Raw genomic sequence first — 23,729 nt, 5'->3', positions numbered from 1 at the left:
GTATTTGTAATTAACTGGATGAATGGAATTGTAAAACTCTATTGCATCACTACAGGGGAAAGAATAGGGAACACTATGTGTATGAACTTCATGCTTTTGTAGCTCATATAACATAATAATTATTTTCTGTTGTGCTTTTCTGTTAGAGGTGTGATTTAGTTTTATAGGTTTAGTTTTAGGTAGTCCTGTGAAGAGTGGGGAGTTTGGTATGATGATCCTTGGAGGTCTCTTCTGACTAGACATTTTCTCTGATTCTGTGTTTCCTTTAGTTGCAGATTTGTGACTAATTAAATAGACACTTTTGAATGTATTTTTTTGAAGTTGTATTGAGCTTCAGATTAGTACGGAGCATAGTGCAAGAACTGAATTCAAATGTTTTGCGTTATAGGTACAAGAACTGTAGAAGTCCATTTTAGAATTTGAAAGAACAAGATTCTGCAGCTCTGGAAAGATATGGTATGTTTATGTTTCTACTTACATTGTTTGTATGCTAATAATTGTAATAGCAAATAATTATACTTTTCTTCACTGATATTTAAAAAAATGTTGAAAATTAATTCAGGAAGAAGCACACATAATTTTTTCCCTTTTTAAACTATGATATCTATTATTTAGTCATAATTCTCAAGAAAATAACTTATTTGATTTTTCTTGGGGAAAATAAATACTGATGATATAACACTGGTGAATTCCCTTTTGATTTAACAAGCTCATCATCATGCTGCTACCATCCATTTATTTCTCCATGGATTGGATAAGAACTGGTGTGTTTCTGAAAGCTGTATGGTTTTTTTTTAATTCGCTACTGAACATATTTATAGTGAGGCTATGACTTGAAAAATAAGTTTAGAACTTGCAGAAAAATTATGCAATCATTATTGTAAGTCAAGTTGACAAATAGGAATGTTGGGAAATAGAGAAATACAATCTTTATTAGCAGTGTTAACATAAACCCATGGCACGTGGTATCTCTTTTTTGTCTAGGCTTTTAAATGTCCAGCCAGCTTAAAAGTATGTACATGTATTGTGGCAAGGTTGGAACTTGAACTTGTAGGTTTTTAAATTGCCATTTCCTAACTTAATTCTGGTGTAATTCTCTAGTAATACCTGGTATTACTGCACTACTTCGTAGTGTCTTTTTAAGTTCTGTAGTTCTGCAGCTTGGTACATTGAGAATTTTTGGAACTTTTAGCATCACTACATTGAGAAAAACAACAATTAATTTTTCTGCCATATTAAATAGGTCTCTTAATGCATATACAAGATTGTATGTAGTTATTTCAATAACAGTTTCTAAGTCATGTGTGTACTTTCTCTTTTAACCACATAAATTGTGAAGAAGCTGATCCGAGTTTTCTGTGCCATGGGTTTATGTCTGGATTTTTCTTTCCAAGATAATTAACTTAGAAATATACTTAAAGTTTAGAAATCTCAAATTTGCAGAACAGTTGTTTGATGTCTTTTAAAGTTCTGTTTTGCAGGAAGCTGTAGACAGGCTCTAATAAAACTGTTAATTCTAAGCTGAAACTTTAGCTGTAGTGTGTACTAATTAAAAAATTTAAGTCTCTCAAAAAGCTACAATGTTACATTGTCACAATCCAGATGTTCCTGAGAGAATTGTATAGATTGGTCCTTTACTCTAGCAGGCATCTGGAAGGTAGTGTATATTCATTTTTGCACCCACAGCACCACTGGGACCACCCACCTGCTTCTTGCTCTCCAGTGTCAGTACCAGTTCTGTGTATGATGGCTCTTCCTCAAACCTAAGCCATTATTTCTTTATTGCCATTATGCCTGCTGGCTGCTTTTCTTCTGGATGTTTAACTGCTTGCCACTGTATGTATGCATAGTGTCTTTGTAATGGTATGTGCTTCATAAATTGATGAAGAATTTCCCTCTAATCCCCCACAAATTGTGAGTAATAAATACTAAAGGAACATCAGAAAAGCTTAATGTCCTACTACAGAATTGCATGGTTGCTTCGTTTTAGTATCAATTATATTTAAACAAACATGCTGAAGAACTTGGTGAACAGAAAGATGGGTGGCAAAAGAAATCAAAATTGAGAATAAGCAAAAGGACAGATGGAATAAAAGTTTAAGTAGTAAAGCTGAAGTGAAGCTGTAAAACTTACCTGACTGCAAAATAACTTAACATGATGAGTAGCCAATAAAAGAGTTAGTAAGACATTTAAATAGGTGATTGGATTTCACCCACTGGTGTAGAAAGGGCTTTTTGTTCATGGCTGTGTATCATTTTGGAGAGAGCCTGAAGTAACAGGTATAATATAACAGAAATAGAAACACATGGTTCTGCAAAAAAAAAAAAAAAAAATCATGTGTGTATGTGTAGTGGAAGAAAAAAATGAGCTGTGGTCTAAGTGTAAAACACAGAAGCTAAAGATAGTTTTGGATCTTTCCTGCTTTTACAAAGGTGAACAAAATATGTATATGATCTCGCTGAAATATTAAACCAAAACCATATATGAAGGTGAAATCTGGAGTCCAAAGTTGCAGGAGCAGCTGTAGAAAATGGGAATAACATGCAGGCCTCTAGCTTTTGGCCTGAGCGGAGGGAATGGGAGCAAACATTAGATATTTTTCTGTTACTCTGTGATTTATGGATATCATAGTTTAACCCCAGCTGGCAACTAAACACCAAACAGCTACTCTCTCACCTACCCACTCAGTGGGATGTGGAAGAGAATTGGAGGAGTAAAAGTGAGAAAACTCGTGGGTTGAGATAAAGCTAATTTAATAGGTAAAGCAAAAGCTGTGCATGAAGCAAAGTGAAACAAGGAATTCATTCACCATTTCTTGTGGACAGGCACATGTTCTGTCCTCTCCAGAAAAGCAGGGCTCCATATATGTAACAGTGACTTGAGAAGACAAATGCTATAACTCCAAACATTCCCCCTTTTTCCTTCTTCCCCCAGCTTTATACACTGAGCATGATGCCTTATAATATGGAATGGCTCTATGATCAGCTGGGGTCACCTGTCCTAGCTGTGAACCTTCCTCACTCCCTGTGCACCCCCAGCCTCCTCCCGGTGGGGTGAGGAGCAAAAAAAGCCTTGACTCTATGAAAGCTGTAATAAAAACAGCAATAACAAAAACATACCTGTTTTAACACAAATTCAAAATACAGCCCCACACCAGCTACTATGAAGAAAATTAACTCTATTCCAGCCAAAACATGTACAGTGGGGAGTATTGACATCAAGACAAAATAAGTGTACAGATATTATAGGATGGGGCATTTATATAAATCTACCTTTGATCTCTTTGTATTAAGATACACAAAATTCTACCTTTATGAAACTCAGTAACTTGTGATTTTACTGAAGTAGCACTAACTTTAATTTGAAGATAGTAACAAATTCAGATTCCCATCCCAAATAATTTATTCAAGTGTTAATTGCTCTCATCTTGCATGCTTGTGTTCCTGTTCTGATTTGAATTTATGGGCCTTCAGTTTCTATTAATGGGGATTTTATATGCATTCTTACAGTGCAAAGATCTTTATGTATTCTTTTTGTGCTGTGAGAAGACTTCGTTTCTTCCAGTATCTATATTGATAGGTTTGAATAACTTTGAACTCTTTTCACTGTCTAATCACAATACATTTTCTTCTATCTTCATGATGTCTTTGTGGCTCTTTTCTACTACTTCTGGAACACTTTTGAAGAATATTGAATAATTGGAGAACTGGCTTTAAGTTTGGAAGATGTGTGAAGTACTTTGTGCAGATGAACAGACACTCTTCCAGGGACCCTTCATGAGCCATATCTGTCATTCTTTTTGTAATACATGGGAGCATGTGTACATTTGTATGTCAGTTGTGACTGCTTTAGTCGCTTTAGGTTGGCATTTTCCAGGATGGAACCCAATTCTTTTGGTTTACTAGCTAATATGATTTTGCATTTGCTGTTACTAGTTGAATTGCTTCGTTTACCAGGCAGTAGGAAAAAAAATCATAGAGAGGCCTTATCAGTGTTTGGTTGGGGCTTTTTTTTTTGGTCCATTAGGATTTATATGATCAGGTTGTATTAGTGGCTGTTTTATTTCACTATAGAATCAGTAATAATTTTACCTACTAATTAGATGAAAAAAATGTACCTTTTTATGTTGTGCATTGGAAGCAGTATACAGGCAAGAAACATAATTTGTAGTTCCAACTTTATGAAGAAATATAGGCTCAAACATGCCTATTACGTTATCTTTTTTTTTTTCCTGCATATGACAATTAAGGTTGAATTTAGGGGTTTGGTGAAAATTCTCCAGGACATTTGCCTCAATCTCAAGTTATAAAAGGTCAACTTTCCTATTAGGTGCCAATTTCTTACTGTAATAGATTGTTTCGTTGTACTCAAAGTCATTCTGGAAATATATAAAATTCATTCTTGTGGCATTCAGAGGGACTCTTCAGAAGACCTTCAAAAGCTGTCTTCAGTGGTATGTTCTTGAGAGAGATGGTTATATTTAATTAAGCAACTAAAATTCTGGTACTGAAAGGTAAGGTAGATCATGGCTCTTCATTGTACAGTGAATCACCCCTATTTTCATAATAGATCAAAAAGAGAATCTTAAATTTGGATCAAAGACTACTTGGGTTCATAGTTAAAATTCCTTTGTAAAGGAAACTTAAATTCTTACAAGTGCCACTCTTTCAATAAGTCAGTCAGAAGTTATAGTTTAAATAAGGAAAGTGTTCATTCTCTAGGGGATCTTCTAGGCCTCAGATATTGCGTGTCAACTGCCAGATTGAATTGCTGTCACAGAAGGTGACCATCAAATAACTCAGGGATAATAAATAGCAGGTTTAGGGAATCCATGTAGGTAACAATGTTCAAATAGATGATTCCTGCCTGGAAGTTATTTGCCTTTTTTTTTTTTTTTTTTTTTTTTTTTGGTTGCTGAAAAATAAGTACTTACAATCTCCAGGGTGTGTCTTTAGGTTCTGTATGTTGAAGTTGGGGACCTCTTCTTGCCTCATGCTTGTAGACTTTCAAGGTTTAAGGAAATGTGCTGAGATCTTTGATCAAACTATGCAACAAAGTTGCTTTTAGCCCCTGTTGATGCTTCTGAACTTGCTTTCTGAAATCTTGTTCTTTCACTCATTGTTTAAGTCCTTGAGTTGATAGGAACATTCTTTTAAGAAAATACTGACCTGTGCCATCTTGGAGAAATAGATGTCGTTCCAAATCCCTGCATAAACTATATTTATCCCGTTCCTTTTTGATGAGGGCTAGTTCAAGTCACAAAGTTTTTCAGAGAGATGGTTTGAAGACATGTCTTCATGTCTTGCTGACTGTAAGAGGTGTAGTGGCAGCCCTAGTTGATTCCATGATTCCACCCCTAGTAGATAGTCACTAGGCAGACACAGATGTGCTTGTACTGGAGCCTGCCAATCCCAAAGAGCCTGGCAGCCATCTTGAGTTTTTTGGACATACTCTATAGGCACAAACTTCCTTTCATATCTTCTGCTGCTCAGTGTGTCTGTAAAAGTCTAAACTGTAAGCCATGCTGATCATAACAGTGAGGACCAGAAAATTTTGAGTAATGTGAATAAATATTTGTTCTGAGGCTGCTCTTTCTGTCTTCTTTAAGGTAGTTACAAACAGAGGAGATTTTTTGTAGAGAAATTCCTGTGACAGAAAAGCAGTTGATTTAGACCAATTCATTATACTTTTTTCCAGGATCTTAGTGTATTCATCAGTATGGTTCTCCTTTCCTAATCAAGTAGTGTCTTTCAACTCTCTTAACCAGGTTGGAGGTTTTTGTGCCTTGTTTGTATCAAGCATTCAGAATGTCCTTTGAAATATATTCAGAATAAATCTTTGATGGCTGTCTCCTTCACCACCCACCTTGTGTTTCAATGTGCTGGTCTCTTTGCCATCAGACACTACTCTGCTGATGTATTAATGAGTAAGGTTTTAGAAAAATTAATTCCTTCATCTGTGCTAGGGAATCTTTGCCAATCATATTCTGTCCCACAGGAGTGGCAGCAAGGATAGGTGGGGAAGGTAGGATGAGAAGGAGATAAAAGAGAAAAATTATTCATTAAGGTTTTTTTGCATCTAGACTGCTGAAAAGAAGCATGAGAATTTTAGACCACAGTACAGTAAGTCTGGTTTTAAGGTATGGTGCAACAAATCAGAAATGCTGAAACTACCTGACTCAAAGCTCTGACCCATGACAAATTCAGTTTGTAGATACAAGTTTCACAACAAAACTTAGATGAGTTAACTTCAGGTCAGTGAGATTTGTGGCAGTTCAGACACTGTCTCCCATCACAGAACTGCTGTAGATACTATATTCGGTGGTGTGGTAAATGAGACTAACAGATTTGGTTCTGTGTCAGGCCTTGGCACAAGCTTGTCTTGATTATGACTGTGGGGCTGCCAGCTTAAAGTATATCTTTTGACATTCCAAAATCTAGTGGTGTTTGAATCCAGAACCAGCACTTCATATGCTCCTTCACTGTTGTCGTGTTCATGACTTCTCCCATATGCAACAGCCTCAGGAAAACTTTGTTTTACTAAGGTTGATGGCAACCTGGTGTTCTAGCATGCTTCCATTTGAATGGAAGATTGCTGTAATAACTTTTTGTCAATAGTCTGGGTGATATAGGACCAAGTCTAGGTAGAGAGTCATTGGTCAGACACTCCAGAACACGAGCTGATACTTCCAGTAGTCAGACAGAATGCAGATTTCCCAACCAATGAGGCTTTAGAGATGATACCACTGTCCTCTGACCAGAGTACTAAAAGCTACTTGGGCAAAGTACTAGAAGCAGTGTTAGAATAGGCATCTGTTTCCTCAAAACTAAGGCTTGCCTGAAGGTGGACGTTTTCAGGTCTTAATCAGAATGTCATAAGCAGAGCAGTGTTTACAACTCCTTAGTTTTGCATCAGCATCTTGGGTTTTTGCCTTTCTGTACAGCTGATGGTCCGCAAACATTAAATGGAAAGTCTTCACCCTGTTCTGTAATGTTGACAGATGAGGAACCTTTCCAACTGACTTCTAATCAATATTCTGTGTTCCTAGCATTGACTCAGTTAAACTTTGACAATTTATACCTATGGAACATAAGTACTGGAGAACCTCTGTTTTGTTGTGGAGATTTTTGGTAGCCTACTTCTTTACTTTCCTTGTGTCAACTGCACTTGTGTTATTTGAGAACACTCAAATATTACTGATGTTAAAATCAACAGACAGCATTTACCTATCTCAATGAATGATAAAACTAATGAGCATCATTCTGAAACTAAGACAAATTTTATTCTGTGCAGAGTTTGTGGCAGAATGGCAAATTCTAGTAGATTGGCAAAACTTGGCAGCTTTTCTGACAAACTTCAGAAAATAATGAGCCTTGCTAAGATCCTACTGCAATACTCTTCTAATGGGTTGGGCTGAAGCACAAAAGAAGGTGCAGTAAAGAAATAAATAAATACTAAATATTTAAAGCTGTTTGATGTGCTCTCTTAGTATTCGCACCAGATTGTTATGTCTGTAGGTGTTGCAGAGAGCTTCGGTTGTGCCCTCAATAGCTTTGTGCACCTTTATTCTGTGTGAGGCTTTTGCTGCATGGCAACCTGCAAGTGGGGGTTTCATCTGGGTTACCACAGGAATAAACTTCTCAGGATACTATACAGAGGTCTGTCTTCATAGCTACTGCTTTAAGAGAAAGTAAGATGACTTTTTATTTACTAAATACGATATTAACATTGCAATTTTTATCAAAACTTTATATTAGCAGAAAGTGGATGCTATTTGTCATCTGATTCTCCTTCAGAGGCCTTTTTGTTTTCTGACTTTCTCCAGAGCACTTAGGAGCTTGGGCGGGAGAGAGATGGGATGAATTGAGTGTTGAGGATTATGTTTGGATATATTTTATCCGTTAACTTAGTTTAGAGTAGATAACAGCAGTAGGTAAGAGACTAACTGGTTCCTTTTCAGCCATGGAAGTAATCAGCTGGGGTGGTCCCAGGGCGCTCTGGGCACGAGTATTGCTGAGTGATCATTGGCTGCCACCTGCGTGACAAAGTAAAGGACCAACCCTTCAATTTATACCAGTGGAGCCAGATCACGGGAAACAATTGACAGGTAAAATATACTTTTGAAAATTTAAGGGAGAGGAGAGAGGACACATAATATAAATGGAGCAAAGAACCTAAAAGATTTGCCATAGAGAGCAAAGGTTGCTCCTCTGAAACTTTGACATATCTGTAGCTTACTTCTTTTTGGGGAGAGGCACACAACAAAGTTCTGGTTACTTGTTGCTCCCCTGGGAACAGAGCCTTGCTAAGAAACAATGTTAATCGAGTTGTAGCAGCAACACATCTACCAGAATTTTATTGTAGTTAGAAATTACAGTTCATATTTATGCACGCACTTCCAGGTCCTTGAATGCTTGTCTTGACATTGGGTGTTTTGCACTAGTCCAAGAGATGGGTATGGCTTTTGGTTTTTTAGAAAGACTAAAAATAAGTTGCTGAATTTTCAAGTTTACCAGTTGATTGTACTGTAGCGAGTTACTCTAGAAGCTAAAATGCCATGCAAAAAATGAATGTAAGTAAATCTTAATCTCGCTGATAAAACAATGCTTAGCATCAATATTTTTCTTCTTTTTATATTTTTTTTTATTTAGAGAATTGGCTGAAAATTTTTAAGAACTTTTAACTACATTATTTTTACTTGTTTAGAATTGTTAAGCTTATGCTTAGCCCATCGTGATACAGGACTGGTGCGACAACTTGGTTTAGATCAGTGACTCAAAATTGTGATCACCCTGATGTCACCGAATGGCCACAGCTTGTAAAAGGTAAGCATAAAGCATATCAGGTTGTTTCTCAGGAGTTTTTCTTCTGTAATGTTTATTTTAAGGTATTTAATTTGTATGGCTTGAAGTTAATTTTATAAATAATATTAAGTTACATTGTTTGTTTAAGTCAGCTGGCAAAGTTGACTTACACTTTTGCTGACAGTGATTTTAAAGCTCGCTTAGTTTGTCCTTGCCTACATTTTAAAATACAAGCAAGCACTGTGGTGCTCCATGATATTCCTCTTAAGAGCAATACTATCACTTAAAAGTACCTGGTAGTTTTTACTGTCATACTGAATTTGTGTATAAATTGTTTAGCATACTTATCCAAGCATGTGTTCAGTTTTTGTTTTGAAGTATTTATTTGGGAAGCTTGATGATAAAAGTGTGTGTAAGCTTGCATACATTACTTTTCTCATCTAGAGAGGTACACTGGAGGTAAAAGGAGTGGCTTGTAGAATGGAGAAGTTGTTCCCTGTGTTATTGGAAATGAGCCACCATTTGAATTTGCGAGCTCATATTGCAGTATTCAGATTAGTTGGTGTCTTGTGATCAGTATCTACAATCTAATTCAAAGCTGAAATTTTTAAGAGCATTTGCTCTGAGATTTTCTCTGAACAGAACTCTTGTTTCAGATTTTAAGCATGATGAAAGGACGTCTTGCCGTACTATATAGTTGTTTTTCAATACTGTTGCCTGCTCACAGGAAATAACAAGGTATCTTGTTTGTAAACAATTGGGTATTGCAAAATAAATAGCTTCTCAGCAAACAAGTACAATTCCTGTAATTAGATTGATCTTCCACTTCATTTTACTGAGTATTGAAAAATCATTTTATTAGGTGCTTATGTTGTCATTTGAAACCTTTTTAAAATCGAGTTAAAACGTCCATTAATAGTTCTGCAAATCATAATGATAGTAGGTCTGTTCATGTTTTAGAAAATAATAAGCTGAGGGAATTTTCACCCTTTGTTCTGCAGAACCACTTACCTTAGAGGACCAAACCTTTTTTGACCCAGCTAGATGGTATTTTTTCTTACATTGTTTTATCTTATAGACACAACCTTATTTTTCCTGAGTAACATATACTGAACTGTATTGTCTCTTTATAGCCCTAATAATATTCTCACAAATAGTGAGGATAGGAAAAGATTTTGGATATATTGCTAGCTGTTTTCATGTCTGTACTGCAGATCACTAGACTGCTTTTTTTACATGCAGAGTTTAGATGCCAGTCTGCTCTTTTTCTGTAATTCTTCATATTGCTATTTATTTTAAAGGCTGAAAGGCTTTAAGTATTCTTGATGTTTTTCTTTTAACACCACTATTTCCTTTGCATTTTCATAGCAACTAAAAGCACTACTCTTTCCCAAAGCCTCAATGTGTTGTATGTCCCAATACTAGAATTAAGAAAGCAAACCCTTAAATGTCCAGACATTCTGCTACCATTTTCTGAAGTCCTGGAAGTAAATAGAGGAGCTAACCAGTGCGAATATAAACATGTCTTTCTACTATTCCAGCTTCTAACACTTACATGCTCAGGTGAATGAATAGGAAAAAAAATGAGATTCTTTTCACTAAGCATTTAGAGGCTTGCTTTGGTCACGGGAGTTAAAGGGAAATTCTTATTTGTTTTGCTGCTGAGCATTATTTTTGTCAGCAACTATCTTGTCAGTCCTGAATTTAATGAGTAAGGGAAATGTAATTTGGAGGTAGTAAATAGAGGCCAAATTTTGAGATTGGGCAGTTTTTATGTCATTTTCCAGGTAAAGGCTTTACATTTTAAGCATGAGTATAATGTTAGTTGGATAGGAAGTTCAGAATTCTGTCCCTAGTATCTGTTAAATTTTATAAGTTAGTGAAGTACAAATAATTTCCTGTTCTGCATCATCTGTCACCACACAGTATCCATCTAACCTAGGAATTATAAGTTATTTGCCAGAAATGCCTTGTAGGCACTGGGTCTGTTTAGTAGAATCCAAAAGTTGTTAAGATCTGGTATTTCAGAAAAGGAACTAAAATTTTAGTAGAGAGTTTGGAAAGCAGTCCAAGCTTTAATAGCAGAGACCATCCAGTAAAATAGCACAATGAAACAGGAAAAAAGGAATGTATGAGGTCACATGTGGAGATTTCCAATAGCATTTAGACTATTATAGATAGCTATATAATAAATAGAGAAATTTAGAAATTGCATTCCTATAAATAAAGATTTTTTTTTCCCTGTAAAGCAATGGGAAAGTCTGCTTAGCTGTCCTAACTGAAGTCTCCCAGCAGACTCTGATGAAACCTAAAAAGTTAGTTCTGTTTGCAGATTTTAGCTCACTTCTGTTTTTAGAGAGCTGTGATGACATTTTTGTTCATCTAAGCTGCAGAGTTTTACTGTAATGGCTGTGCTTTGTTTCCACTCCTTGCACAGTATTTCCAGCATGGCAGTTCTGGTCAACTGTACCAAAGGTTGTTCCCAAGCAAATGTTCCATAAGGTCTGATTTCAAGGCATCCTAAGATGATGGGAATCAAAACTGCTGCATTTGTACTGCCTTGTGTTCTGGCTTGTTTGGCTACAAACACACTGGCTAGGGGGAAGCTCTACCTCAAAGAGAGAAAAAAAATACTGTCTGAAAAAAAAGTTAACAGTTGAATCAGTGCTCTCTTAAGGAAGATGGGAATAAGGAGGAGCTAAATAACTATAATTTAGTCTACTTTAAGTTAGTATGGAGCTATACCCCTTCAATTAGTCTGTAAATTAAGTCAATGGGGTTGCCAAGCTAAACACAGGTGCTGCTTATGCTAGGCAATAACACTTAATTCTGAATATTACTGGCTGATCTCTTGGCTGGATTGAAGAAAACACAAAGCTGTCTGTGATATTAGCTCCATGAATTCAGGTGGAGAGAGATACAAGATTTGTTTTGATATCCTTTTGGACCCTGTTTCTGAGCTGCTACTTCTTAAGACTTCAGCTCTGTAGAGAATTTGTTGGTTGCAGTTGATCACTGATAATCTTTGAGTACACATTTTGGTTACAGAAGTGGTTATGAAGAATTAGCCGAGAATTGGAGCACTGTGCAGCCTGAATGCGGAAGTACTGCCAGAGATCTCTTCCCTAATGGCTCCTGTTGCGTAAGCGTGGGGAAAAAGTGCTCTCCTTCTTAGGGAAATTTGGCTTAATTATACTATCATGTTTTATGTAATAAACTGTATTCTAGGGTTTGATAAATTAAATCTGCAAGTATCAAAAAGTTGATGCTTTTAGTGGCAATAATACACTTATCACATTCCATCTTTCATAACTTCATATTGTAATGACTAAAAAGAACAAGCAGTGCTTAAGGTTTTCTATCTGGTTTTGCAGATCACCAGGAGAACCGCACTCTGAGAACATTGAAACTAGCCGAATGTAAGTAAATGAGTGGATGAGTTTGGTTTATCTTGATTAAAATCGTTCTGAACATATATAACAGTCACTCTTGCATCTGCTTAGTAAAAAGACGACAAAAGCTGTGTAGAACTGTGAAATTAGGTTAAAATTTTTCAAATTAATATTTTGCAATTTTAAGCCTCTGTAGAAACTGAATCTTTTTTTTTTGTAGGGTGAGTGAGTTGGAGGGAAAGTTCAGAGGTTTAATTTAACGTGAACCAGTAGATGGTAGCATAATACAGTGTCAGAAATCTTACAGCCTATATTCAGACTTGACAGAAGGGATATAGTTTCTACCTGTCATTCACTAACATCTTGCATGGGTTTGAAGACGCTTCAGTACTAAGGCACAATACCTGCTGGTATCTCTTGTGACAGACGGATTGTTGAACTATGAAAAAGAAATTTTGACTTAATTTGGTGAATTTATATGCCAGTTACTTCCAGAAACAGAAAACTATCTCTCTTTCACTAAACAGTATTCACAGAACATCTTGGTGACGGGTCTGAACCTTTTTGTCTGTCTTCATTAGGTTAGAAGCCAAGATGAACTAAAATCAAGATTGTGGTGGACTGAAACTTTCATTTCAATTCAAAATTCAAAGGGGTTGCAGGAATTTAGAGGACCATTTAAAAACAAAAAAGTTTTTGAGACTTTATTCTTCTGTGAGTTAGCAAACAAAATTCTTTTCTAGCTATTCAAACTGTCCTGTCATAGTACTCAAACAGGGAAACCACAAACTGCTCTTCTGGATAACAGCACAAGTTCCAAAATAATAGAGGGAATGTAGCCCAGTAGTTGGTGTGCTGTCTGAGGCTTCAAAGGATCTGGGTTCATTTCTCTTCTGCCACAAACTTATTCTCTGACCTTAAACTGTCTCCTTCACGCCTTCCCCCCAAGTGGTCTAGCATTGTACATGCCATGGGCTGGATGCCATTTTCAGGATGTTCTGCAGGCTAGTGGCATAGTGTGAATTGCTCAAGGACTTCTCTGCTGTAGCTGCAGGACTTGAGGAGCAAAACTGTGGTGAGCCCCCCCATACGCTGGGCTGTGTACCTAAAAAATGAGGAGGAGGAAACAGTGAGAGCTTTTCTGATGTGTTATTAGCAATTCACTGCAGTGAAGCCTTTTCTTGCACTAGGAGAAGCAATTCTCCTGGTATGACAGATTTCCCTCATTCATACCATCTGCTACAGAAGTGCTGTCCAACTGCTTTCTTAGGAATGCAGTGAAGGTTGCAGGGACCCTGACCTGAAAGGTGACTCTGCCTTTTGGTGCATGGACTCCGAGTGTTGCTGCACTAGGTCACAGGGCAAAAGTTCTGCCATGGTCTCTTATTCCTGCTCCAGTAGTGGCCCATGCTGCATTGGGATTTATTGTTCCTGCAGCAAGTTGAGTTGTGTCCTTTAGTTCCCTGGTCTAGCCAAACAGAGGAAATAATGCTGCAGGCTGGCTATAGTCCACTCTGGATGTTACCAGTTGGATTATTGTTTTTTATGCATTTTAAGCAAAGATGTATCAGCAGCACTCACCTAAACTGGTGTGAAACAAAGACTTTAAGAACCTAGCATAAATCAGAAGGAAAAAGCAGTAAAGCTTTTTTCCTTCTAGAAGTTTGACAATTCTTCTCCTTACAACCGAACATAAAAGTTACAGAAGTAAGCTTTTCTGTGTTATAGCTGAATACTTTTTATTTTTGATGTAGACCGATGATCTGAGTGGCCCTGACTTTATAAATTTTAGCTATCTGTCTAAAGATAGCCATTGAGCTCTAAATTGAGCCAGTCAAGCAGTAGGAATTCACATATTTGACTAGTAGTTATACAGTATATTTGTAAAACTAAATGTTTTTTAAACTGTATCACAATGTGATGTGTGCTACACCTGTTACAGAGAATTTTTGCAATCCTGCGTAGCTGCTCTTGCCACATAAGGTGGAATGGTAGGTTGAGTGGTAGAGTTGTGACCTGCAAGGCTGCTGTGTTGCTAAAATAGTTACTGTGTTATTTACATGCCTAAAATTCATTAGTAAATGCAGGGACCTAAAGCAAGTGATTTTTTTGTTTGTACAATGAATGATTGGTTTTGCTCTGGTTGGCTGATACAATTGCTTTGTTTATTTCCATGTTTTGAATTGCAAAGCTTCATACCAAGAGCATGGTCATATATGTTTCACACGTGTGAATGAAAAGATATTTAAAGAAAATATTCAGATTCTTACACAGCAAAATCTTCTATATGTAAGTCTTGCTTATCCTAGGCTTTTGAAATTCTGGGTCTCCATGTGATTAACATCTTGGTGCTAGCTCAAAGTTAGGAGTCTTTTATCTTATTAACCTTATTTATCTTTCATCTTATTAACCTTATTGTTAAGGTTAGCATTTTCTGACTGCTCGTATCACACATCTCCATTGACTTTCAGCTTTGATTAGTATTGCTTTCTTAAAACCTCTTTAGCACTAAATCACATAACTTGATTGTTTAACAATAACTTCTTATATGTTCATGTGTTTTCACTCTCTATTTTTCTTTCCTTTTTTATCAAGGCAAAGGTATGGTTGTCTTCATACGGCTTTCTGTGCATTCATCTTTCCTTCTCTCTGCTTTTGAGGATGGGATTCTTTGCAATTTTGAAATTCTTCTCTTTTTTTCATATGACTGTAGCAAGGCAATTTTTCCGAGACAAGATTGCAAGATAGATGCTGTGTTCTTTGCTCCCTTTCTCTGTCTTCCTGCGTTGCTCCATATAGCTAGGACAGACCTTCTGTTCTCAGGGTTGCCCTTTCTGAGGAAGTGCTATGCTTTTGTCAGCACATGATGTTCCCAGAGGCATGCTGGATCTAGAATACACAGTGGGAAGGGAGGTCCCTTGGGTTAAGTATGGTCCAAGCAGAGCTCACAATCCACCCCTGCTATTGGGGTCCACCACACTGGAAAGAATGGAGTTTGGAAAATGTGAGCTCCATGCACATGCACGTTTGACAGATGCACGTTTGCTGTGATGCCAGAGGCTGAGGCAGGCAAAAGGTGTTACAGCACTGCTGGAACAAAGGGCTAGGCTCCAGCTGTGGGTGGACTGTTTGGCAGTTTGGTGTGCAGGGCTCTTTAAAAGGCTCTGTGTGGGCACTGCTATTACTGGAAGCCTGTCTTTTCTGTCACTGCTCTTCTTACTCTTAACTAAACAGAGGCAAGGAAAACCAGCGTGCAAGGTTTGAAGCTGAAACTTGCACAAAGCAATATTTAACTTCACAAAGGTGACTATCTGCAACACCTTCTTTAACAGTTTTTGATAGGCTGGTTGTCTTGTTTCCAAAGTGTAGTATTATAACTGCTGCAGTTATAATAACCTGTAAGCACATACATTGAAAGTTGTTTTGCTATTAGTACTTAAAAAACTTTCCTGGGTTGCCATATATACTATTGCTCTTTTTTTTTTTTTTTTTTTTTTTATCTGTTAAGAAAATTGCTTATGAACATTTAGTCATTTCTAAGTTCCTAATAGCCATTGTAAAACAGGCTGTTGTAGATTTCCATTTAATAAAAATAGCCATCTTGGAGCAATCATAGAATCATCAAGGCTGAAAAGATCATGGAGTCCAACTCTTGGCCAATCACCACCTTATCAACTACACCATCGCACTAAGTGCCATGTCCAGTTGTTTCTTGAACAATTCCAGGCAGCGATGGTGACTCCGCCACCTCTATGGGCTGCCCATTCCAAAGCTTGACAGCCCTTTCAGTGAAGAAATTTTTTCTGATGTCCAGCCTGAACTTCCGTACAGCTTGATGCCATTTTCCTCTTGTCCTTTCACTGGTTGCCTGGGAAAAGAGACCAAACTTCACCTGGCTGCACCCTCCTTTCAGGTGGTTGTAGAGAGTGATTAGGTCACTTTTCACCCTCCTTTTGTCCAGGCTAAAGACCCCTAGCTCCCTCAGCTGGTCTTCCTAAGACTTGTGCTCCAAACTCTTCACCAGCTTCATTGCCCTATTCTGGACACACTCCAGCACCTCAATGTCTTCTTTGCAGTGAATGGCCCAAAACTGGAGATGGGATTCAAGGTCCAAGAACAAGGAGATCACAGCCTTGTCCTGCTGGCCACACTATTTCTGATACAGGCCAGGTCACCATTGACCTTCTTGGCCACCTGGGCACGCACTGGATCATGTTCAGCTACTGTGGACCAGCATGCCCAGGTCCTTTCCACTGGGCAGCTATCTAGCCACTCTGCTCCAGCCTGTAGCACTGCACAGGGCTTTTGTAACCCAAGTGCGGGACCTGACACTTCACCTTGTTAAACTTCATGCTGTTGGCCTTGGCCCTATTAGTCCATCCTGTCCAGATCCCTTCCTGCCCTCCAGCACTTCTGTCCAATGTGAGATTTATCTGTAAAAATAGTATACAGTTATTGTGTCCTAAACAAAAACCGTTCAGAAGCGTGTTATTTTGTGCTGGTATTTCCAGACAAGTATGAAACATCCATGTGTCTTTCTAAAATTTAGGTAAACTTACAAGCAAAAATGATACAGTTATGCAGATATTTTAAACTTCAGGCACGTTTTGAATGTAAATGTAAACTTGAATGTAAATGCTTTGTAGGTGAACTTTAAATTATTACATGAATGTAAATGCTTTGTAGGTGAACTTTAAATTATTACATGCTTCAAATCTTTTAAAAATTCCTTTAATGTTTAAACTTCTGATTTTCTCTGTGGCAAGAGATTCCTTTACATGGTAGTTCTCCTGTATTTAGTTTAAGGTATTTGAGAAATGCAAATTACGTTCTGTTTCATAGGAACTTTTGAACCAGTACACTCAATCCTGGTTTTTTACAGGTTTTAGTCATTCAAAAATCACTACAGAAAATGCAGCCCAGTTCACCTTTGGCTTGGTCGTACATGTTTCTCGTGATACTCCACAATTTTAGCCCCATTTAAACTACACATGCGAAGTACTTATCATCTGACTTTTTATTAGCTAAAGAACATACAGAAAGCCTAAAAGCAATTATTTTTCTGTAACTACTACAAACTAAGTGAATGCGAATTTCATTTTAAACAGAAAAGCGTGCTTGCGAAATTGTTGGACTTCAAGAAAGGAAGTTGGGTGTCTATTTTAGGTGCCTCTCTTCCTCACTGAAGCAGTGCATATTGCTTGAGGAGGTTATACAAGGCCCACTGAGTGGGAAGTTATCCTTCATTCATAAGAATATGCCTGTGAAATGTTTACAACTTCAGCCGCACCGGTGCAGTTTCGTAGTTGGATGTGCTACAATAATGAGTATTTGGAAATGTATATGCAAGTCAGTCACTACAGCCTGAGCTACAGTAGTAACTGTGTGTGCTCATGGACATGAGCTAGGCCTTGAGTTTTCTAAGGGACCAGTTGCTCTTGACCAGATGCCTTTATAGGAACTTAAAGAGAGCTGCGGTCTTCACGGGTGTAGCATGAGCTAAGAATAGAGAGTGGTTTTATGTTACTTTGCTTGATGAACCTGTTTTAATGCCTCAGGCCAAGAACTTTAGTTTTCAGCATACTAAATGAGCAGGGGAATGTAGAAAGAGAGTTTCACTTTTGGACAATACATAGGGTATGCTACAAGTTCTTTTGCTGAATAATGTAGAAATAGGAAATGTGGGCTTTTGGCAATGAACAGTGACAATACCTGAAGTACACCAGTGCGAATGTGGTATGGAGTGTCTGAAAATCACACACTGACTTACTCAGAACTGCATTTTCTGTAAGTCCTTTTATTGATGAACCTCAGTAAGGGTAGCTCTTGTGAAGGCTTGGTAAAATCTCTTCTACCTTCTGAGGTCTGTATCCTCACTTAAATTTGTATTATTTATTTACCTAAATTATTTGTGTGAGGTAATGTGTAAAGTCTGTGGAGTAGCTGCCAGGAAGAGGAGGGAAGATCCATCTGGATCCCTGTAAGTTTATGGGGACTTATGGAACTCTTACAAGAATACTCAAAGAGATGGCTGATGTCATCACAAGGCCTCTCTCAAGGATTTTTCAATGATCTTGGGAATCTGGAGCCATCTCAGTCAACTGGACACTGGTTGATGTTGGCCCAATATTCAAGAAGGGCAGGAAGAATGACCCTGAAAACTACAGGACTGTCAGTCTCACATCAGTGCCTGGTAAAATTACATACAAGATTATTCTGGGAGTTACTGAAAAACACCTGAAGGACACCACAGACATCAGTCAAGCCAGTTGGTTCATGTCAAACATAATTTCTTTTTATGACAAGGTAACCCTTCTAGTTGAGCAAAGGAAGCCAGTTGATGTAATCTTTTTGGATTTCCATAAAGCTTTCAATACTGTCTCACAGTATCCTTCTGAATAAAATGTCCAGAACACAGCTGGATAAATACATCATCTGAGGGGTGAGCAACTGGCTCACAGGTCAGGCGCACAGGGTTTCTGTAAATGGGATGACATCAGACTGGTGACCTGTCACTGGTGGCTTTCCACAGGGTTCCATCCTTGCTCCTCCTCAACATCTGCATAAATTACTTGGACGCAGGTCTCGAAGGTATACAGAGTAGGTTTGCCAGTGATACTAAATTGAGAGGTGCTTTGACTCCCTGGAAGGCAGCTAGGTTGTGCAGAGAGACCTCATCAAATTAGAGGGTTGGGCAACCACCAACCACATGAAGTTCAACAAATACAAGTGCTCCTAGGACCTGCATCACAGAAAGGCCCCTGGGGAGTCCTGGTCAGTGGCAAGTTGAACATGAGCCAGCAGTGCCCTGGCAGCCAGGAGGGCCAGCCATGCCCTAGAATGCATCAGGCATGGCATCACCAGCTGGGCAAGGGAGGGGATTGTCCTACTGTGTTCTGCACTGGGGCAGCCTCACCTTGAATACTGTGTGCAGTTTTGGATATTGCAATGTGAGAAAGATACAAAGCTGTTAGAGAGCATCTGAAGGAGGGCTACAGAAATGGTGAAGGGCCTTGAGGAGAAGCTGTATGAGGAGTGGCTCAGTCCACTTGGGCTGTTCAGCCTGGAGAGGGACACTGAGGGGAGACCTCATAATGGTCTACAGCTTCCTGATGAGGGGAAGCAGGGGGCAGACACTGATCTCTTCTCTGTGGTGACAGGACCTGAGGGAACGGCAAGAAACTGTGTCAGGGAAGGTTTAGGTTAGATACTAGGAAAAAGTTCTTCACTCATAGGGTGGTTGGGCACTGGAGCAGGCTCCCCAGGGAAGTGGTCACAGCACCAGGCCCAAGTTCCAAAAGTGTTTGTTAGGCACATGGTGTGATTCTTGGTGATGATTCTGTGCAGGGCCAGAAGTTCAACTCTGATGATCCTTGTGGATCACTTCCAACTAAGGATTTTCTATGAAATTCTAATACTGCTGTATTCTAGTACTGTTGTATACCATATTGTTTGCTTCCATACTTGATTAAAAAAAATTAAAAATACAGCCTTCAGTCCTTCTGTTTCTAATGGAGTTTCAGAGAACTTGAGTCAGTGAGTCTCCAGCCACAAGTCAAAATAAGTGTTTGTACAAACAACCATGTTGTAGGCATGGCAAAGTTTGAGAAGTAATTGGTAGCTAAAAACTAAGAGCAAAAAAAATTTGAGTCCTTCAGAAGTTAATTGTTAGAGGCAAGTCTAAGCTTAGCTTTATCTACTGACATCTCAGACATGCCCTGATTAAAGTGGAGTGTTGTTTTGTTTTTTTTTAAGATGATAAAATGTGTTGTTAATGTATCAGTGTTTCTACATTGATATAACTATTCAAACTAGATGTGTGAGCTGGAAAGGTGTGCATGTTGGTGGCCACAGCTCAGGTGTAAAAATTCAACTTTTACATATATAAATACTTAACCTGCTTACAAATTACAATATTTCACACTCTAAATCTGAAGGTCTTGAATGACTGAAGGTCAGGAATGGTCAAAGCATGAATTTTTGTGTTCAGAAAAATAGTTGTCTCTGAAATAATTTACTGTTCCAAGTTGTATTAAAACGCTGTTGCTTTGAGGGGATTTGGGTGATTTTTCTTAAAGCCTCTATACTATGAAGTATGAAATACAAGATTAAAAAAACCCACTTATTTTTAGATGTGCATGGAGAGAGGCAGATTTTTGTAAGTCTACATACAAAAATGTGAGAGACCAGAACACTTCCCTTAGCTTAGTATATAACTATTCCCTGTTACACAGTAATGGTTTAGTGGTATTGATCATGCTGCTTTTTCTTTCTACATCCGTCTCAAAGTGCCATGGAAACCTTTCTCCTCAGTTTGTTTTTTGTTTTCTTTTCCTTGAAACATACTGGAGCATTTGAAAGCTCAGGCAGACATCAAAGTAATTGTTTTCCTTTTAAGATGTATTTTCTTCTCCAGGATGAGATCTTGAAGGATGAAAAGAAAGAAGCAGAGGTCTTACTGCTGAGTAATATAGACCTCAGTAGTCACTCTCAGAACATTTTCCCTTTTGAAGTAACTGCATTGAAACTGCTATTTAACCAGCCATTATTAACAGCGAGGTGCAGCAAGTGCTGAGTAGTACCAGTGGGTCTAGCACTTCAGTTCTGAAGTACTTGTTCTATGCAGAACCTGTGCATACATTGACATCAGGAAAGGCAATTTTAAGTTAATATCACAATTTTTGATGTTCTAATCTTAGCAGTACTGTTCACTAAAGTTCCATAAAAAGCCTGTTTGTTAAACCTAGTCAGAATGTTTGAAATCTTTCATAATTGGTAGTTTTCATTAATAACTTCTTATCTTAAATGCAGTCAAGGTTTGGGGGTTTCTTTCTGAAATGTGCTCAAACATGGTGCTCTTGGTGCTGCATGCAGCTGCTTCTGTCCTGGTTACCTGCAGCTTTCCAGTGATTTCTTTATTATTTGCATGTTTCTGTAGAAGTCTGTGACCTTATTAATAAGGCAGTTACATTTTCTTTTGTGCATCTATATAGTACTGAGCATTAGATTTGTACAGCGATACATCTGTGATTTTTCAGAATGCATACTTGGCACCTATAATGACAGGAGAAACAGAAGGATTTGGCAGATAGCACTTTTTGGGGTGATTTTTTTTTTATTTTATTTAGACAACCATATGATTTATTTAGGCTGAAGAGAAATATATCCAGCCTTGAGGTCATCTGTAATTGTGGTTTTAGCATCAGTTTAATTAATCAAGGAATATTTTTTGGTACAGATTTAAATAGACTAAATATGACAATTTAGTCATCTGGGATCTTGTTAAAATGGGTAAAATAGTATAGTATTGATAGTATTCCTAAATAAATGTCTGAATTGTTTGTGTTTCATGCCTCTTTCATCTGTCAGTGGCAACCATGCCTCAGTACTATATATTAGATTCAACACCTGTACAACATCCAGTTTTGTTTCAGTTGCAGCCTTATTTTGCATCCAGACTGCTCTCTTTTTTAGCAACAGTTGAGATTGTTCAGAACTGTACAAGATTGTCTCCACTGTAGCATTACCATGTAAAGCTGAAAACTGCATAAACAGGATTTATCTTTTACTTACATATAACCCACAAATTAAATTGTGTGTTAAATATATTTGCATTTGTCAAGATGAGAATCCTGCACTTAAAAAAATCTTCTGATGTGTTCTCTCTGACAGAAATCTTGTGTTTCAGTGCCTGACTAATCTCTGCCTTGCTGATGCTATTGAATGAGCTTTGTATGTGAAAGCTCCACTAATACTTGTACTTACTGTTTGAATGTTTGCTACAGGAAGCGAGCAGCTGCAAAGCATCTAATAGAGCGCTACTACCACCAGTTAACCGAGGGCTGTGGAAATGAAGCCTGCACGAATGAATTTTGTGCTTCCTGTCCAACTTTTCTCCGTATGGATAACAATGCAGCAGCCATTAAGGCCCTCGAGCTTTATAAGATTAATGCAAAACTCTGTGATCCTCATCCCTCCAAGAAAGGAACGAGCTCAGCTTACCTAGAAAACAATTCCAAAGGTGCCCATAACAATTCCTGCACTGACAGAAAAATGAACAAGAAGGAAATGCAAGGCCCAAGAGATGACTTTAAAGGTAAGATGTATACAATTTTCCTTAAATCAAACACGTTTCATATGCAGGAGTACAAGCCAACATAATTCACTCTGGTGGTGTTCTGCTGACTTCAGTAAAATACAGTATTACAACAATTGAGTGTTTTACTATGGATTCAGGAAAATTGATGGATTAATGCTGAGCACCGATTTCCAAATCTGGATTTTGACCATATCTCTGTTGATTTTAAAATCAACATGCATTTGTTGTCTTTCAAGAATAATGATTTTTGCAAATACGGAAAATCTTTAAGTGCTGTTGTATGACTGTTTTAGTTTTGCTAGTTTCGTAATTATTCGCAGCTAATAAATTATAAAAGTTATACTTTAACTAATTTCAGATTCTATGTTAAGAAACTTAACAGATGAAAAAATTATACAGTGAGTGATAGACAATATATTCACCAAGCTAAAAAAATGTTTGAGCACAGTTATTTTTAAGCCAATGTAAAATGAAGTACTGTTCTGTATTCATGTTTTCTAACTTCTGTTTAGCTTTTCAAACAGTCTGTAATAGTAAATACATACTAATAGAATAATGTTAGTTGTCACCTTAACCCATGATGCAAACACATCCAGAAACCAGGCCAAGTGGTTTTTAAAGCCATTAACCTTTGAGCAGACCACCTTTGATTATTGTGGCAAAAAGTGGTACAAATACAAGTCCAGATTCATTTATTTTAGCTAAAGAAGGTGAAATTGTTTACAGCAAAGATTTAAAAAACCCTACAGAATTAGTAATAAAATATAGTACTGTGTTATAAGCAACCCAAGATGTTCCAGTCACTAGCAGCATCCGTTTCTTCCTTATCTGATGCAAGGATAAATTTGTACCCAAATTAGTTATGATCTGAATAAGCAGAGAGGCAAACACTAGGAAGGGGAAGGGGAAAGGGAAGGAAATGTAGTATTAGATGAACAAGAGGCACATTAAGTCTGTTATGAGTTTTTTCTCTTGGCTTTTTTTGTATTATTAATGGAGCTTTTCAAATACAGAATTTTCCTTATTCTGTCTAACCATCTCCTCTCCTCAAGGCAGGTACCTAAGGGTCTTTTGAACCTCACTCCAGAGACAGTCTGTTGGCTACAGCAGTGACTCAGACTTCCTCTCTTGGAGCATCACAAGTATTGACTTTTCTTTGTAGCTATATAGACAGAGGGTATTAATGCATTCTTAAACCTCATCTGAGGTTTAGTTACCTTTGGAATTGGGTGATGAGTAAGGAATCTAGCACTCTGAGCTAAAACAGTTACTGGAAAATCTGCAGCAAAGTTTAGCAAAGCCAACAAAAAGCATGTGTAGCTTGCTTGTATGCTTGACATAGGATTGAAAGTTCTAAATAAACTGAAAGAAAAAGCCTTCAGAAACAATTTAATTACTTTTCTGGAGTTCCTGAAATACTAAAACCTTTAAAA

General features: G+C 37.7%; 1 protein-coding gene across 6 annotated transcripts in view; it reads left to right on the top strand.

Annotated features, from left to right (window-relative positions):
• Positions 1–23,729, top strand: part of UBE3A (ubiquitin protein ligase E3A) — a 54,305-nt gene that overhangs the window by 9,196 nt on the left and 21,380 nt on the right. For 3 of the 6 annotated variants that reach the window (XM_053934402.1, XM_053934399.1, XM_053934401.1), the window contains 5 exons: positions 389–456; positions 7,962–8,108; positions 8,708–8,826; positions 12,180–12,224; positions 21,983–22,293. In XM_053934402.1, the coding sequence (XP_053790377.1) occupies positions 8,807–8,826; positions 12,180–12,224; positions 21,983–22,293 (376 nt within the window). In that variant the 5' untranslated portion in view covers positions 389–456; positions 7,962–8,108; positions 8,708–8,806. Of the gene's footprint in view, positions 1–388; positions 457–7,961; positions 8,109–8,707; positions 8,827–9,461; positions 9,544–12,179; positions 12,225–21,982; positions 22,294–23,729 lie in introns of all 6 variants that reach the window. The other 3 variants (XM_053934403.1, XM_053934400.1, XM_053934404.1) reach the window with 2 other exon arrangements.

Source organism: Vidua chalybeata, chromosome 2, assembly GCF_026979565.1.
Source record: "Vidua chalybeata isolate OUT-0048 chromosome 2, bVidCha1 merged haplotype, whole genome shotgun sequence".
Lineage (NCBI taxonomy): Eukaryota > Metazoa > Chordata > Aves > Passeriformes > Viduidae > Vidua > Vidua chalybeata.
Note: the sequence above shows the minus strand (reverse complement) of the source record. Positions and strands in the feature narration are given on the sequence as shown.